The sequence below is a fragment of the Symphalangus syndactylus genome, chromosome 1 (assembly GCF_028878055.3).
Source record: "Symphalangus syndactylus isolate Jambi chromosome 1, NHGRI_mSymSyn1-v2.1_pri, whole genome shotgun sequence".
Lineage (NCBI taxonomy): Eukaryota > Metazoa > Chordata > Mammalia > Primates > Hylobatidae > Symphalangus > Symphalangus syndactylus.
In genome coordinates this window covers 116,147,909-116,164,897 of record NC_072423.2, presented here as the reverse complement: position 1 = coordinate 116,164,897, position 16,989 = coordinate 116,147,909, and the positions used below count along the sequence as shown (strand labels likewise).

The following is a 16,989-nucleotide window of genomic DNA, read 5'->3' as shown; positions in this document are numbered from 1 at the left end:
TTTTTGTCTTTAGTAATGAAGGTGATGCCATCAAAGTGTTTGTGCGAATTCGTCCTCCTGCAGAAAGATCTGGGTCAGCTGATGGAGAGCAGAACTTATGCTTATCTATGCTCTCCTCCACGAGTCTCCGGCTGCACTCCAACCCTGAGCCCAAGACCTTCACGTTTGATCATGTTGCAGATGTGGATACCACTCAGGTAATGATAGTTAGAAACTTAACTTTTTTTTTTTTTTTTTGAAAAGGAGTCTCACTCTGTCACCAGGCTGGAGTGCAGTGGCATGATCTCGGCTCACTGCACCCTCCGCCTCCTGGGTTTGAGCGATCCTCCCGCCTCAGCCTCCCGAGTAGCTAGGACTACAGGTGTGTGCCACCATGCCTAGCTAATTTTTGTATTTTTAGTAGAGATGGGGTTTCACCATGTTGGCCAGGATGGTCTTGATCTCTCAACCTCGTGATCTGCCCGCCTCAGCCTCCCAAAGTGCTGGGATTACAGGTGTGAGCCACCTCGCTGGAAACTTTACTTTTTACCTGGAACATATAAGCCTTCGTTAGCTCTAAGAATTTTATTTTTTGGCCGGGTACGGTGGCTCATGCCTGTAATCCCAGCACTTTGGGAGGCTGAGGTGGGCGAATCACGAGGTCAGGAGATTGAGATCATCCTGGCTAGCACAGTGAAACCCCATCTGTACTAAAAATACAAAAAATTAGCTGGTTGTGGTGGTGGGCACCTGTAGTCCCAGCTACTCGGGAGGCTGAGGCAAGAGAATGGCATGAACCCAGGAGGCGGAGCTTGCAGTGAGCGGAGATCGTACCACTGTACTCCAGACTGAGCAACAGAATAAGACTCTGTCTCAAAAAGAAAAAAGAAAGAAAAAAGAATTTCTTTTCTGTGCTGGTCTCTTTTTAATTTCATCCATCTCAAATAAGGAGACTGAAATATTCCATAAATATTTTAAATCTAATTTTATTAAATAGTATTCTCCTTTTTTCATTGAACTTTGTAGCAGAATGACAAAAGGCTCCTTTTTCTTTTCTCTCCCACTAAGTGATAGGAAATTATGGGCATAGTGGCACATGCCTGTTATCCCAGCTACTTGGAAGGCTAAGGCAGGAGCATCACTTCAGCCCAGGAGTTTGAGGCTGCAGTGAGCTATGATGGTGCCACTGCACTCCAGCCTTGGCAACAGAGCAAGATTCTATCTCTTAAAAAAAATCTGTGATGTTCATTGTAGTAGCCATTAGTTATATGTGGCTATTTAGATTTAAATTCATTAAATAAAACTTGAAAGTCAGTTCCTCATATACACTAGTCATATTAAAAGTGTGGCTCGTGCATCTGAGGCACTGGAGGTTAGTTAAGATGCACTTTTGGGAGCCAGTGGATGATTGAGAAGTACCGTTGAACTGCCTAATCTAAGGATTTAGGATTACCATGATGTCAACAACTGCTTTTCTAATTAAGGCCAACTTAATTAAGACCTAGTTAGTGCTATCCAATGGAACTTTCTGCAGTGATGGAAATGTTCTGTATCTGTGCTGTCTGTTACAATAGCCTCTAGCCAAATGTGAGTATATAAGTTTAAATTAATTAAAATTAAATCAAATTTAAAATTTAGTGCCTTAGATGCACTAGTCACATGTGGCTCTTGAGCACTTTTAAGATGGCTAGTGTGTATGAAGAACTGACTTTTAAGTTTAATTAATTTAAATCTAAATAGCTACATATAACTGATGGCTACTATACTGAACATCACAGATTTTTTTTTTTTTTTTGTAAGAGATGGGGTCTTGCTTTGTTGCCAAGGCTGGAGTGCACAAGTGATCCTCCTGCTTAGCCTCCCAAGTAGCTGTGATTACAGGCATGTGCTACTATGCTTGGCTAATTTTTTTTTCATTCCAGGATAAATCTCAGTTATGCCAAGCTAAATTTTAAACTTTTTGTAGAGATGGAGTCTTACTATGTTCCCCAGGCTGGTCTCAAACTCCTGGCCTCAAGCAGTCCTCCCATCTTGGCCTCCCTAAGTGCTAGGATTACAGGTATGAGCCACTTCACGCAGCCCATCACAGATCTTCAGTATTCCCTTATACATATGGATGTTTTTGGGCCGACATTTAGGTCTTTGGATCTTTTTTTTATGTGGAGCATCGCTGGCCAATAGATAAGTAAAACGAGGGCTGGGTGCCGTGGCTCACGCCTGTAATCCCAGCACTTTGGGAGGTGGAGGTGAGTGGATCACGAGGTCAGGAGTTTGAGACTAGCCTGACCAACAGGGTGAAATTCCGTTTCTACTAAAAATAAAAAATTAGCCAGGCATGGTGGTGTGCACCTGTAGTCCCAGCTACACAGGAGGCTGAGGCAGGAGAATTGCTTGAACGTGGGAGGTGGAAGTTTCAGTGAGCCAAGATCGCGCCATTGCACTAAAGGCAACAGAGCGAGACTCCGTCTCAAAAGTAAATAAATAAAAATAAACAGTTGAGGTTTGGGAGTTCTTGCATTCTTAATAAGACTGCACCTCCTTATAGGTAAAAATGAAAATAAAATGGAGGTATTGACTGTTCAGTGCAAACTTATGAGAAAAATCACTGAAGAAGATGTACAGCCATTTATTTATGCTAGTACCAGTACAATATCTACATGCAATATGCTCTACAAAATTCTGTATAAAGTTTAGTTGTGTGCTTTAAATCTATAGTTGTATAGGAGATTAATAGATGTAATTATGTTTAAAGTTTAATCATCTTAAGATAGTTTAGCCTTTTTTCTGTGGTGGATGTTATCCATGTTATTACTAAGCAATTTTTTTCTGTTGCATTGTAGAATGTAATTTAGGAAAAATGTTTTCATTTTTATGATATGTTAACATGTTTGGTTACCTTTGTAGGAGTCTGTATTCTCAACTGTGGCTAAAAGCATTGTGGAGTCTTGCATGAGCGGTTATAATGGTACCATCTTTGCATAGTAAGTTGTTGACTGTGTCCTTATACATAGTACATGCTTGTATTATTTTCCTGTTGCTGTTGTAACAAATTACCACAAACATAGTGGCTTAAAACAACACAAATGTATTATCTTACAGTTCTGTAAGTGAAAAGTTCAATATGGGTCTCTCACAGGCTAAAATCAAGGCGTCAGCAGGGATGCAATTCTTTTGGCAGCCTTGTTCCTTTCTGGAACGTTTGTTTCTTTCTTTGCCTTTTTCAGCTGCTAGAGGCCACCCACATTACTTAGCTTACAGCCCTGTTTTTTTTTTTTTTTTGAGACGGAGTCTCGCTCTGTTGCCCAGGCTGGAGTGCAGTGGCGCGATCTCGGCTCACTGCAAGCTCCGGCTCCCGGGTTCACGCCATTCTCCTGCCTCAGCCTCCCGAGTAGCTGGGACTACAGGCGCCCGCCAACACACCCGGCTAATTTTTTTTTTGTATTTTTAGTAGAGACGGGGTTTCACCGTGTTAGCCAGGATGGTCTCGATCTCCTGACCTCGTGATCCGCCCGCCTCGGCCTCCCAAAGTGCTGGGATTACAGGCTTGAGCCACCGCGCCCGGCCTACAGCCCTGTTTATCTTCAAAACCAACAACATGTAACTCTTTGACTCTTCTTCCTTAGTCACACCTCCCTCTGACAGCAGCTAAAAAAGGTTTTCTGATTTTAGGGACTCATGATTAGATTGGCCCCACCTGGCTATCAAGGTAGCAGGGATTACACTCCAAGGTAGAGGGGTAGTGTAGAGCAGAGTATCTGTCTATCTATATATATATAACATTTTTTTGTAAGAAAGTTTGTCCAGCCAGGCGTGGTGGCTCACGCCTGTAATCCTAGCACTTTGGGAGGCCGAGGCAGGCGGGTCACTGGAGTTCAGGAGTTCAAGACCAGCCAGGCCAACATGGTGAGACCGCGTCTCTACTAAAAATACAAAAAAAATACCTGGGTGCGGTAGTGCTCACCTGTAGTCCCAGCTACTTGGGAGGCTGAGGCAGGAATCACTTGAACCCAGGAGGCGGAGGTTGCAGTGAGCTGAGATTGCACCACTGCACTCCAGCCTGGGTGACAGGGCGAGACTCGCCTCAAGAAAAAAACAACAACAACAACAAAAAAGATTTGTCTGTTTTAGACATTTATTCAATTCTTTATATATTATGGATGTGCATTTATTTTATTCTTTAGGTTATAATCCAATACTAAAAATTATTTACCTTGTTGTTCCTGTTCCATCTTTGCCCAATGGGCCCTCCTTGAGGTTGGTTTTTGTGTCCGTTTGCTATAGCTCAACCTTTTGTTTTTTGAGCCCCTGGGCTCTGGGCTTATCTTGTGTTTTCCCTGACCTACGCCTAGAATCAGCCATTTCACCAATGAACCCTAATTCCTTTTATTGGAGCATGGTATTTAGAAACCAAGATCTGGGCGCTAGGTGTGTTTCGTTTGTTGCTATTGGAATGCCATTGCTTCTAGGCCTTCTCAGCAGACAGAGCTAGGTAATACATGGCAGGGTGGTTATACTGTCTGGTTTACTGAGGACAATACCAATTGTCACGTAATTATTAGTAGTGTCCCCTTCACTCTCAAGTGTCTGTTTGGACAATAATCTATAGGATTACCCTATTTGTAGGGGACTCAATAATATCCATTTCTCATTCTGAGTTACTAAAGAACTTTTTTCCCTCTTCCAGAAGAAGGGGGTAAAAAAACTATAGCATACTGTTTTCTAGTTTTGGGGGGCATTTAATGGAAAAGTAAATCCAAAATTTTGTTTTTGCTGTGAATCTAAGCTAAAGTCTTTTGATATCCTGATTGACATCTTTAAAATACAACTTTTTTTTTTTTTTTTTTTTTTTTTTAAAGATGGAGTCTTGTTATGTTGCCCAGTCCTGGAGTGCAGTGGCTATCCACAGCTGTGATTCTAGTGCACCACAGCCTGGAGCTCCTGGGCTCAAGCCATCTTCCTACTTCAGCCTCCTCAGTAGCTGGAACTGCCTGGCTTCAACGTTTTTACTTTTAGTTTTTTGTTACTCTTGTTTCTGTTAAGTGTGATAACAGGAGATATGACATTGCACAAAACCTATAGCATAAGAATTTTTTTATTGCTTTATATTTAAATGAAGAGATTTTAGTATCTTTTAAAGACAAAGAATTTAGGAAAGGAAATACTGTATTACTTAGCATACCAAAAATTGGAAACAAAAGTTCATTTGATTCTGGTTAAATAAATTATGGTGGTGCAAGATGCTACATGATCCCAAACCCATGGAGTACTGTGTAGCTATTAAAAATAATGAGGCAGACCTCTATTGCTGACCTAGAAAGAGATCTGAGGTAAAATTAAGGGAAAAATAGGTTGCAAAGCAGTATGAAGAGCATCATCCCAATTTTGGTAAATAAAAATTAAATAAAAACTCTGATGGCTATGTTTGTGTAATATGGAAGCATTTGCCAATTAACAGCAGTTAGCTCTTTGTAGGGAGATTGGAGAGAAAGGAGGTGGATCATTCACTTTTTATCTAATAGAATTTAAAAATGGAAAGAAAATAAGCTAACTTTTTGTAGAGAAAACTTATACACTAGTATCATAATAGGAGGAGTAATTTTTTAATTTTATGTGTAAAAATAATATGTAAACATTTTTTACAGTGGACAGACTGGCTCAGGGAAGACATTTACTATGATGGGTAAGTAAAGATTAACTTTTGTTGGCTTAATCTACTCTTTCTGTGATAACAGTAACGTATAACATTTTGGGGAAAGGCATAATTCTATATATGATGTTGATCTCTTGAAATTAGGGAGATTCCCTAGGCTTCTGCCAAGTTGTGAGTTCTTTGCTAGGAAAGTCCATGTGTTAATCATGTTTGCAGCTATGTTTCCAGCTCAATGCCTGGCACAGAGTGGTGCTGAATAAACAGTTTTTCAGTAGGATTTAATGAATTTGTATATGTTTATACACCTGTATAACCACTAACCAGATCAAGATTCCTGGTCAGTAACTACCAAACCCTGTCCCCTGGAATGCCAATTACTCTGATTTCTGTCATCATTAATATTGCTTGTTTTTGATCCTCTACAAATAATATTTTATTGTGTATCTATTGTTTCTGGTGTCTTTTAGTGTTAAGTTTCTGCGATTCACTCATGTTGTTGCATGTAGTCGTAGTTTATTTCTATTACTGTATAATATTGTATGAATATACTACACATTTTCCAGTCTACTGTTGATAGACATTTGGATTATTTCAACTTTTCAACCATATGAATAATGTTGCTGTGAACATCTTATGTCTTTTGAAATAATTTATGTTGGATATGTATCCAGGAGAATTGCTGGATCATAGGATATATGTATATTTAGCTTTAGTAGATTCTGCCCAACAGTTTCCCAAAGTGATTATCTCAGTAGTATATGGAAGTTCCAGTTGCTCCACTTCCTTATATGTACTTGAAATTGTCAATTTAAAAAATTTTTAGCCATTCTTGAGCATGTATAGTATTATCTTATTGTGTTTATTTCTATTGACAACTGAATACCTTTCATAGGTTTAATTCAATATATCAATAGCCTGTCTGTTGAAATGCTCATTCAAGCTTTTTTCTCCCATTTAAAAAATTAGCTTGACTTTTTCTTACTCATTTGTGGATATTCCTTATAAAACAGAGAAGTTAGCCTTTTGTCCATGATATGGATTCCAGATTTTTCTCTAGATTTTTCATTTGTCTTTTGACTTACTCAAGGTTTTTTTTTCCTATGCTAAAGTTTTATTTTACATGGCTGAATTTGTTTCTTTTCTTTTTTTCCTTTTTATTTTTTTTGAGATGGAGCCTCCCTGTGTCACCTAGGCTAGAGTGCAGTGGTGCAATCTTGGCTCGCTGCAACCTCCGCCTCCTGGGTTTAAGGCTATTCTCCAGCCTCAGCTTCCCAAGTAGCTGGGATTACAGGCATGCGCCACCACACCCGGCTAATTTTTGTATATTTAGTAGAGATGGGGGGGGGGGGTCTCACCATGTTGGCCAGGCTGGTCTCGAACTCCTGATCTCAAGTGATCCACCTGCGTCGGCCTCCCAAAGTGCTGGGGTTATAGGCAGAAGCCACTGCATCTGGCTTCTTTTTCTTCTTTAATGGCTTCTGAATTGTGAGTTGTAGTAAGAAAGGTCTTCCTCTCTCTCTGAGGTTATAACAACAAAAACAACAAATAATTGAATACTTGTACTTACAGTATGCCCAGCACTCTTCAAGACACTGTTGGTTTACTTGAATACAAGGCAGTGTCCTGGCTCTGGTGGACCTTTTGATTCTCAGGCAGGGGGAATACACAATTAAAAGCAAATACACCTCTAGAAATTATGCGAGAGGTAATAAGTGCTATGAATTAAAATAAAGCAACGTAAAGGGATGGAAAAAAGTAGAGGGTCCTATTTTAGGTGGTGGGTCAGGAAAGACTTCTCAGGAGGTGACCTTTGGAGTTATTAAGTGAAATGAGAGTGAACCGTGAGACTGTCCAAGAGAATAATCTTACAGGCAGAGGAACAGCAGTTGCACAGGCCCTGAGGTGGGCGCACACCCACGGATGTTTGAAGACCAGCAGAAGATCCATTGAGAGTGGAGTTTTCCAGGATAAGGGGCTGGTAGCATGGGAAGTCGGAGCTATACCCTAGGCCAGGTCATATAGGCCGTGAGGATTTTGGATTTTGTTTTGAATATGATGTGACATTATTGAAAGTGTTCTTTTTTAAAATAAACAAATAGGAAGTACATGATCTGATATATAATTAAAAGGATTACTCAGGCAGCTAAATGGAATAAAGACTATTAGGGGATAGAGCAGGATTAGGAGATACTGCAGTGGGTTAGGCAAGAGATGATGAAGGTAACTAAAGATTTGTTGAATCTTTGTCTTAGTCTATTTGTGTTGCTGTAAAGGAATACCTGAGGCTGGGTAATTTATAAAGAAAAGAGGTTTACTTGGCTCACAGTTCTGCAGGTCATAGAGGAAGCATGGCACCAGCATCTGCTCGGCTTCTGGTGATGGCCTCATGCTGCTTCAACTCATGGCAGAAGACAAAGGGGAATGGGCATGCAGGGATTACATGGTGAGAGAGGAAAGTGAGAGAGAGAGAGAGAGAGAGAGAGAGAGAGACAAAGAGAGAGAGAGAGATGAGGATGTGCCAGGCTGTCTCCAACAACTAGTTCTCTTGGGAAATAAGAGAACTCACTCCCATGAGAATGGCACCAAGCCTTTCATGAGAGGTTGTGCCCCCCACACTCCATGACCCAAAAATGTCCCAGCAGGCGACACTTCCAACAGTGGGGATCAAATTTCAACATGAGAATTGGGGCCAAATATACTATATCAAATTGATCTTTGTATAATATATTCTTCAATGGGAAAATGATGTAAAATTATCTACATGTTCTATATTCATTCTCTTTATTTATTTACTTGCATTTTTCTACCTCTGTTATATATTTCTTAAGCTACAGGTTACAAGGACCATTTTAAATATTCCAGGTGTGGTACAAGGCCTTCTACCAAAGAAAACTATTATATTTTAAAATTTATTCTGTATTTTTCTTGTGCATATCAGCATTTTGTTCCTTTGGTCTCTAAGGCATACTTCAATATTTTGATTGTTAAATAGATCTAGATCTTTTCTAGCTATATATATTTTTCTGGTAAATATTGCTATAACTTGAATTAGAATTCCTTAGAATCCTGCTATTTACATATCCACTCTTCCTTTTCCCAGTGTAACAAAATAGAGACTCTGCATTTTTCTGTCTACGTGGAAGTCTTGTAAGATATTCTTACAGTACTTTTCTTACCAGCTTGGCTTTTATTGCCTAATTAAAAAAAAATCAGCTAGCTAATCCTGATATTTAGTACTTAATGTGTTTAAAGCACTAACATGGCTCTAAGTGCTTTACCTTTACACTCTCAGTTAATTCTTTTTTTTTTTTTTTGAGATGGAGTCTCACTCTGTCGCCCAGGCTAGAGTGCAATGGTGCCATCTCGGCTCACTGCAAGCTCTGCCTCCAGGTTAACGCCATTCTCCTGCCTCAGCCTCTCCGAGTAGCTGGGACTACAGGCACCCGCCACCACGCCTGGCTAATTTTTTTTTTGTATTTTTAGTAGCGGTGGGATTTCACCGTGGTCTCGATCTCCTGACCTTGTGATCCGCCCGCCTCGGCCTCCCAAAGTGCTGGGATTACAAGCGTGAGCCGCTGCGCCTGGCCTCTCAGTTAATTCTTTCCAATAACCCTATTTGGTATTTATTACCATTATTATCCCCATTTTGTAATTGAGAACTCTGCAGCCTAAGAGGGATTCAGTAATTAGCCTATGGTCACACAGTATGGGGCCAAGGCCTGGAGCACAGGTCAGTCTATGGGACCAAATGTGCTGCAATAAAGTACAATTATTTGATATTCCTGCAGATTTTGGTACCTGGCAGTTGGAAAAATTTCAATTTCTCTCACAGACCTAAATTTAACTTGCTTGGAGCACAAGTAGGAAACTGATTATATGGTGTATCATCTAATTTCTGTGTAAATTGCCATTTTGAAAGACTCTTGGAATAGAATAAAAATCCAGTGTTTATTTTTTCATTTTTTTTAGGACCATCTGAATCTGATAATTTTTCTCATAACCTGAGAGGAGTAATCCCACGAAGTTTTGAATATTTGTTTTCCTTAATTGATCGTGAAAAAGAAAAGGTAAAACAATGTAAAAATAAAGTGGTTCTATGAAATGTCTAATTTTGAATAGGTAGCTACTGATAATTAGCTCGTGATACATGGTGGAGCATGGATGGTACTCTACAATATGAATAGACTAGTGTGGTATAAAAAAAGCCTTTCAATTCTGAGGATAATATTAAGGATTCTGAGTTGTTTTATCTCAATTGAGTTTTTAGTTTATAAAACATGCATTATCCTTTATCCCAAATTGCTGGTTTACAAGAAAGGAAAATAGTGCTTCTGAGGCTCTCAAAAAAAGATTTTGTAAGAGAGAAACTGTAAAGAAAATCTCAACTGAGGAAAACAGATACATTAATACACTAAGCCTAATCATCTGCCTGTACCTAGGCTCACAGGTGACTGCAGGTGTCCCTAAATCCTCATGACATCCAGCAGTGATGGACTCATCCTCACCACCTTTGTAGCACCTGCTACTGCCTTCCATGATCTTTGTGCTCCACATGTGGTATGGCTCCATCACCATGGGGATATGGTCTTTCCTCTTGCATTGGCTCCCAGGTTGGGCCTTCTCACAGTTGTGCTGATTTAGCTTGGTGAATTCGGGGCTTAGAACCATTAGTGTTTTATGTTCCATTACTCGTGTACCAAAGAAACTTATATATAACATTGGTTTACCATTTACTCCTTTGCAGAAATCACCTATCTATGATACTGAAATTAGACACACAAATTGTGTGGCAGTGAAATAATTTAGTACCATGCATTTCTATGGTTTAAAATCCTATAAAGTCTTTTAAAATAAATTATTTTCAATCGTTTGAAGAACATAACACTTGTTTCAAATAAAACTTTATGAGGACATCAAATATATAAGACAGACAAAAATGGAATTTCCCAACTGGACTGCTCAATTCTCCTCCCCCTGTATTAGCTCCCAGGCACCTGTGGAGGCCTCTAGGGTGCCTGGGACCACAGTTTGATGCAGCTCTAAAATATAATGATGTGTTAAAACTAGTTATCAGCTGAGCGCGATGGCTCACGCCTGTAATCTCAGCACTTTGGGAGGCCGAGGCGAATCACGAGGTCAGGAGATCGAGACCATCCTGGCTAACACAGTGAAACCCCGTCTCTACTAAAAATACAAAAAATTAGCTGGGCGTGGTGACGGGCGCCTGTAGTCCCAGCTACTCAGGAGGCTGAGGCAGGAGAATGGCGTGAACCCGGGAGGCAGAGCGTGCAGTGAGCCGAGATGCGCCACTGCACTCCAGCCTGGGCAACAGAGCGAGACTCCATCTCAAACAAAACAAAACAAAACAAAAAAACTAGTTATCTAGATATTTTTACTTTTAGGTATCTTATATTGTATTAAAGGATAATAGCATAGGAAATTTACATCTTGTGAAGCGAGTGCAAAATTAATGCTCATGAAAACTGGGTATGAACACATGAAAATAATGTATCTAAACGAGGCTTCTTTTTTACAGGCTGGAGCTGGAAAGAGTTTCCTTTGTAAGTGTTCCTTTATTGAAATCTACAACGAGCAGATATATGACCTACTGGACTCTGCATCGGCTGGACTGTACTTAAGGGAGCATATCAAGAAGGGAGTCTTTGTTGTTGGTGCGGTGGAGCAGGTGGTAACCTCAGCTGCTGAAGCCTATCAGGTACCCTGCCATGAGTACTTATTTGGTGCTTAGGCAACAAACCTGCCGTGAAATCACCCCAATCTCAAAAAAGTAACAACTGAGGTGCCAAAAATATGTCATAAAGGCATAATACAGAATGTTCATGAGAAGTAAAGAGAAAATAATATGGCAGTATTTTCTATTCCAAGAGTCTTTCAAAATGGCAACCTCGAAAGGGCAATTTATACAGAAATAAGATGATACATTGTATAATCAGTTTCTTACTTGTCCATATGTTTTTAGTGGTTCCTCCTGGGAGATGCCTGTTTGAGGGTCTTCTGGGAACTCTGGCCTTTAAACTAGCTGGCTGTTCTTTTCTACGTTGCTTGCTTGTTAGGTGTCAAAAGCTAACTTATCTTGAGCATTCAGCTCAGGACAAGCAAACCTCTTGACAGGAATTTACAAAATATTCTAGATAAGTATTTATGAAATCTGATCTGGCCTAATGGTTTGAAAGTTTTTTACTATGAAGCATTTGACACATATGAAATATTGCCACAAGCATGTAAGTTACCAAGCATAATGTTAAAGTGAGCTTTCAGGAGGCTTTTAGACAATTTAAAGACCCTAGTATCACCAGTACTATCCTATCTACTGGTGATATTTGGTTCTTTAAATATACTATAAATAGGTAAATAGGATACCTGTCCTCCCTATCCCATATCCCTGGCTCTTCCCCAAAACTAAGCACTGAGTTGAATGTCATTATCATTTTCTTCCACTTTTAAATCACATATGTATGTGGTTTTGCCTGTTTTTGAGTTTGAAAAAACACATATTTAGCGTTCTATGACTTTTAAAACTCAATGTGGTTTATGAAATCTCATTGCATTTCATTTATTTTCACTGCTGTATGATATTTTATAATTTATTCTCTAATCTTCAACAAGTCTCTTGATTCCAGCTGTTTAAATTGAGACTCGCCCCGGCAAGAGACAGGTTGTACATGTGACCTAGTATGTGTATACATACATACTCAAAAAATTGTGTTGGGTTTTTTATTGGAATTACATTGCAGTTATATACCAGTCTGGAGGGATTAACAGTTTTTTTTTTACAATGTTTTACAATATTCAGTCCATGCATTAGCATGGCATGTCTCCTCTTTTATTTAGATCTTTAATGTCTTGCAATATAATTTTAATAATTTTCATCATAAAAGTCATACATACTTTTTGTTAACTTTATTCCAGTATACCTTATGTTTTTAGTTGCTCTAATAATCTCTTTTTTATTTTCATTTTTATTTATTTTTTATTTGTTTTTTGGAGACAGAATCTTGCTGTCGCCCAGGCTGGAGTGCAGTGGCGCAATCTCGGCTCACTGCAACCTCCGCCTCCTAGGTTCAAGCAATTCTCGTGCCTTAGCCTCCCAAGTAGGTGAGACTACAGGCGCGCACTACCATGCCTGGCTAATTTTTTGTATTTTAGTAGAGACAGGGTTTCACCGTGTTGCCCAGGCTGGTCTTGAACTCCAGAGCTCAGGCAATCCACCTGCCTTGGCCTCCCAAAGTGCTAGGATTATAGGCATGAGCTACCGTGCCCGGCACATAATCTCTTTTTTAAATTACATTTAGTGTTTGGTGTGTATAGAAATGCAGTTGATTTTTATAAGATGCTTTTATAATCAGCCACCTTGCTAACTGTCTTAAAAAATCAAGAATGTGTGTTAAAATTTTGTTTGATGCTTTTTCCACCATTGTTGAGATAATCTTGTGCTTTTTCTTCTTTAACATGTTAACACGATAAAGTACTCGATTAAGATTTGCTATTATTTTGTTTAGTATTTTTCATAAATTTAAAAAATTGAGATCAATCTGTAATTTCCTTTGTCCTATTCCTTTTTTTTTTTTTTTTTTTTTTGAGACAGGGTCTTGCTCTGTCACCCAGGCCAGAGTACAAGTGGCACAATCACGGCTCACTGCAGCCTTGACTTCCTGGGCTTAACAGATCCTCCCACCTCAACCTCCCTAGTAGCTGAGACTACAAGTGCACAGCATTATGTCTGGCTGATTTTTGAATGTTTTTGTAGAGATGAGGTTTAGCCATTTGTCCAGGCCAGTCTTGAACTCCTGGGCTCAAGCATTTCACCTTGCCTCAGCCCCCCACTATAGGCGTGGGACACTGCGCCCGGCCCTATTCTCTTTGTCTTGTTTTATTATCAACGTTACTTGTTTTCTGAAAGTATTTATGCCTGGGATGACTTATTCTTAGAATATATAGTAGAACTCATCTACAAAATTATCTGGGTCTTGTGAGATTTTTAACTACAAAACAATATTTTAATAGAGCCATGCAGCCATTTTATTTCTTCTTGCGTCAGTGTTAGTAAGTTATGTATTTTAGAAAAATTTCAATTTCCTCTTAGTTTTCAAGTATATTGGCATAAAGTTGTTCCTAGTATTCACATTTTTACTATCTTTGCCATAACTGCCATTTTGTTTCCTTTTTACACAGTTGTTATTGTTTATATGGACTTGCTGTTTAATATTTTCTTTGTTTTCAGTTTATCCTGGGTTTATCATGCTGTTCTTTTTCCAACTTCTTAAGCTGGATATTTACTCATGTTGGCATTTCTTTTGTGATATAAGTATTTAATACTTATATTTTTTATAAATTTTTATAAATTTATAAATTTTTACTTCTTAATTCTTCTTTAACTTCACACAAGTTTTAATATTTTAATTATCGTGTAGATCCAAATATTTTTCTACTATAATTTTTTTTGACTCATGAATTACTTAGAAATGTGATTTTAAATTCCAAAGCCTGTGGGGATTTCTAACTTATTTCTCACATTGATTCTCAATTGCATTGGGATCGGAGAATGTGGTCTTATGTGACATCTAGTCTTTGAGAATTTTTTTGAGGCATAATTTATGGATTAATAACCTTTTTTAAAGTGTGTCATGTATGCTTGAGAAGAATATGTATCCTTGGTACAAGGTTTTATATTTTTGCTAGTTTTCTTGTCCCTGTAATCTATTGATACTTCAGATACTTATTTTCTCAAGTTCACAACAAAATAACATTGAATGAAGTGAAATGGAGGACCTGCTGTGGACTCTTTTATTAGGTGTATATACAATTATAATATAGAATTAGAATATATCTTCCTTTTATTTTCATCTATAATTCTTTATCCTATACTTTCCTATCAACACATTTTGCTTTACAAATCTGTTTTATCTGATGTTCACATACCACTCAAAATTCTTTTGATTACCATTTGCCTGGTATATGTTTTCCCATCAGTCTTTCTGTTTCTTTTTTTTTTTTTTTTTTTTCGAGTCTCACTCTGTCACCAGGCTAGAGTGCAGTAGCATGATCTCGGCTCACTGCAACCTCCGCCTCCCGGGTTCAAGCTATTCTCCTGCCTCAGCCTCCCAAGTAGCTGGGACTACAGGTGCATGCCACCACACCCGGCTAATTTTTTGTATTTTTAGCAGAGATGGGGTTTCACCGTGTTAGCCAGACTGGTCTCGATCTCCTGACCTCGTGATCCACCCACGTGGGCCTCCCAAAGTGCTGGAATTACAGGCGTGAGCCACCGTGCCCTGCCAACAGCTATGATTTATTGAGTGAAGGTGCCAAGCACTGTGCTAACTTCTTTTGTATAGATTATTTTACTTAATTTTCAATATGCCCTTTGAGATAAAGATACTAATTTCTCCATTTTACCCTATATATACTGTTACCCTTCTACCCAAAATGTGGTCCTCAGAACATCAGCATCACCTGAGAGCTTGTTAGAAATGCCGAATCTCAGGCCCCACCTCACACTGAATCTGAATCTGAATTTTAACAACATCCATAGATGATTCATATGCACCTAAAACTTAAATGTTCTGTTCTATGGGGTAGGTACCCATATTCCCATTTTACATATATGAAGGCTGAGCCTTGAAAAGGTTCAGCTGGCCCCAGACCTCACCTAGTAAATAATGGAGCCACGGTTTGAACTCATATGCATCTGATTCCAGAGCCTGCATTCTGAACTTTCATGTATCCTGCTTGCCATAGGGAATAGAAGGGAAAAAATACTTTGTAGACCAAAAGCTGACAAAACTTTGGGCTTAAAGATAATTTACAGATTTTTCCTGTCCAACATTCTCATTTTCTAGGTAAAGAAATGGGTTCAGAGAGGTTTTGTGATTTACATTAGGTTAACACAAATAAAGGATGGCAAAACCAGTTCTAGATCCTATGCACTCTGATTTCCTGTTTGTTCTCTTTCTGTAATGTGGAAAGGGAACACAAAGGAAAGGAAAATAACTTCAGCTTATTCCTTAATGGACCAGTAATCTTTCTCACCACCCTTTACAAATTTCCTACTGATTTTGGTGGCTGTTGTGTACCATTTGGAACTTGGGATAATATAATTTATCTTATAAAGCTAGATAACAATGGAAGGCAATAGATATTCCTCACCCCTGTTCTAAAGAGAAAATATGCTTTTTGTAAATATATTTCTTTTTCCCTATGAAAGTAATTAGCTGTATGTTAGTATTTTTCATAATAAAATGAGTGATTCTCAAGTGCTTATTTTACATTTTAAGTGTACCTATTCTTGTTCCTTTTTTTTTTCCTTTTCCTTTTTTTTTTTTTTTTTTAAGATAGTATCTTGCCCTGTTGCTCAGGCTGGAGTGCAGTGGCACAATCATGGCTCACTGCAGCCTTGAATTCCTGGGCTCAAGAGATCTTCCCACCTCAGCCTCCCGAGTAGCTAAGACTACAGGTTCCTGCCACTGTACATAGCAAATTATTATTATTTTTTTTTTGTAGAGGTGAGGTCTCACTATGTTGGTCAGGCTGGTCTTGAATTCCTATCCACAAGTGATCCTCCAGACTTGGCCTCCCAAACTGCTAGGATTACAAGCATAAGCCACTGTAACTGGCCCTCTCATTTCTTTTAATATGGTATTGTCCTCTCATTTCTTTTGCATAGGTGTTGTCTGGAGGATGGAGGAACAGACGTGTGGCATCAACATCAATGAACAGAGAATCGTCTAGGTCTCATGCCGTCTTTACAATTGCAATAGAGTCAATGGAGAAAAGTAATGAGATTGTGAATATACGGACCTCCCTACTCAACCTGGTGGATTTAGCAGGATCTGAAAGGCAAAAAGATACCCATGCAGAAGGGATGAGATTGAAGGTAAGAATGAAATTATGGTCTTCAACTTGTGTGTGAGTTCTTAACTAGCAGTCAATACAGTCGTGATGTATAACAATGTCTCAGTCAATGAGGAACTGCATTTATGATGGGGGTCCCTTAAGAGTATAATAGCTATACCACATGGCTTAGGTATGTTGTAGGCTATACCATCTCAGTTTGCATAAGTATATTCTATGATGCCCACAAAACGATCAAATTTCCTAACAGCACATTTCTTAAAATGTACCCCTGTTAGCCGGGCATGGTGGCTCACGCCTGTAATCCCAGCACTTTGGGAAGCTGAGGCAGGTAGATCACGAGGTCAGTAGATCGAGACCATCCTGGCCAATGTGGTGAAATCCCGTCTCTACTAAAAAAATACAAAAGTCAGCTTGGCTTGGTGATGTGCGCCTGTAGTCCCAGCTACTTGGGAGACTGAGGCAGGGAATCACTTGAACCTGGGAGG

The 16,989-nt window shown here is 39.1% G+C and overlaps 1 protein-coding gene across 5 annotated transcripts in view; it reads left to right on the top strand.

The window, feature by feature from the left end:
* The window catches only part of KIF15 (kinesin family member 15), a 92,754-nt gene that overhangs the window by 13,533 nt on the left and 62,232 nt on the right, over positions 1–16,989 (top strand). For all 5 annotated transcript variants that reach the window (XM_055280389.2, XM_063610869.1, XM_063610878.1 and 2 more), the window contains exons 3-8: positions 14–197; positions 2,884–2,960; positions 5,622–5,659; positions 9,599–9,696; positions 11,166–11,345; positions 16,314–16,523. In XM_055280389.2, the coding sequence (XP_055136364.1) occupies positions 14–197; positions 2,884–2,960; positions 5,622–5,659; positions 9,599–9,696; positions 11,166–11,345; positions 16,314–16,523 (787 nt within the window). The remainder of the gene's footprint in view (positions 1–13; positions 198–2,883; positions 2,961–5,621; positions 5,660–9,598; positions 9,697–11,165; positions 11,346–16,313; positions 16,524–16,989) is intronic.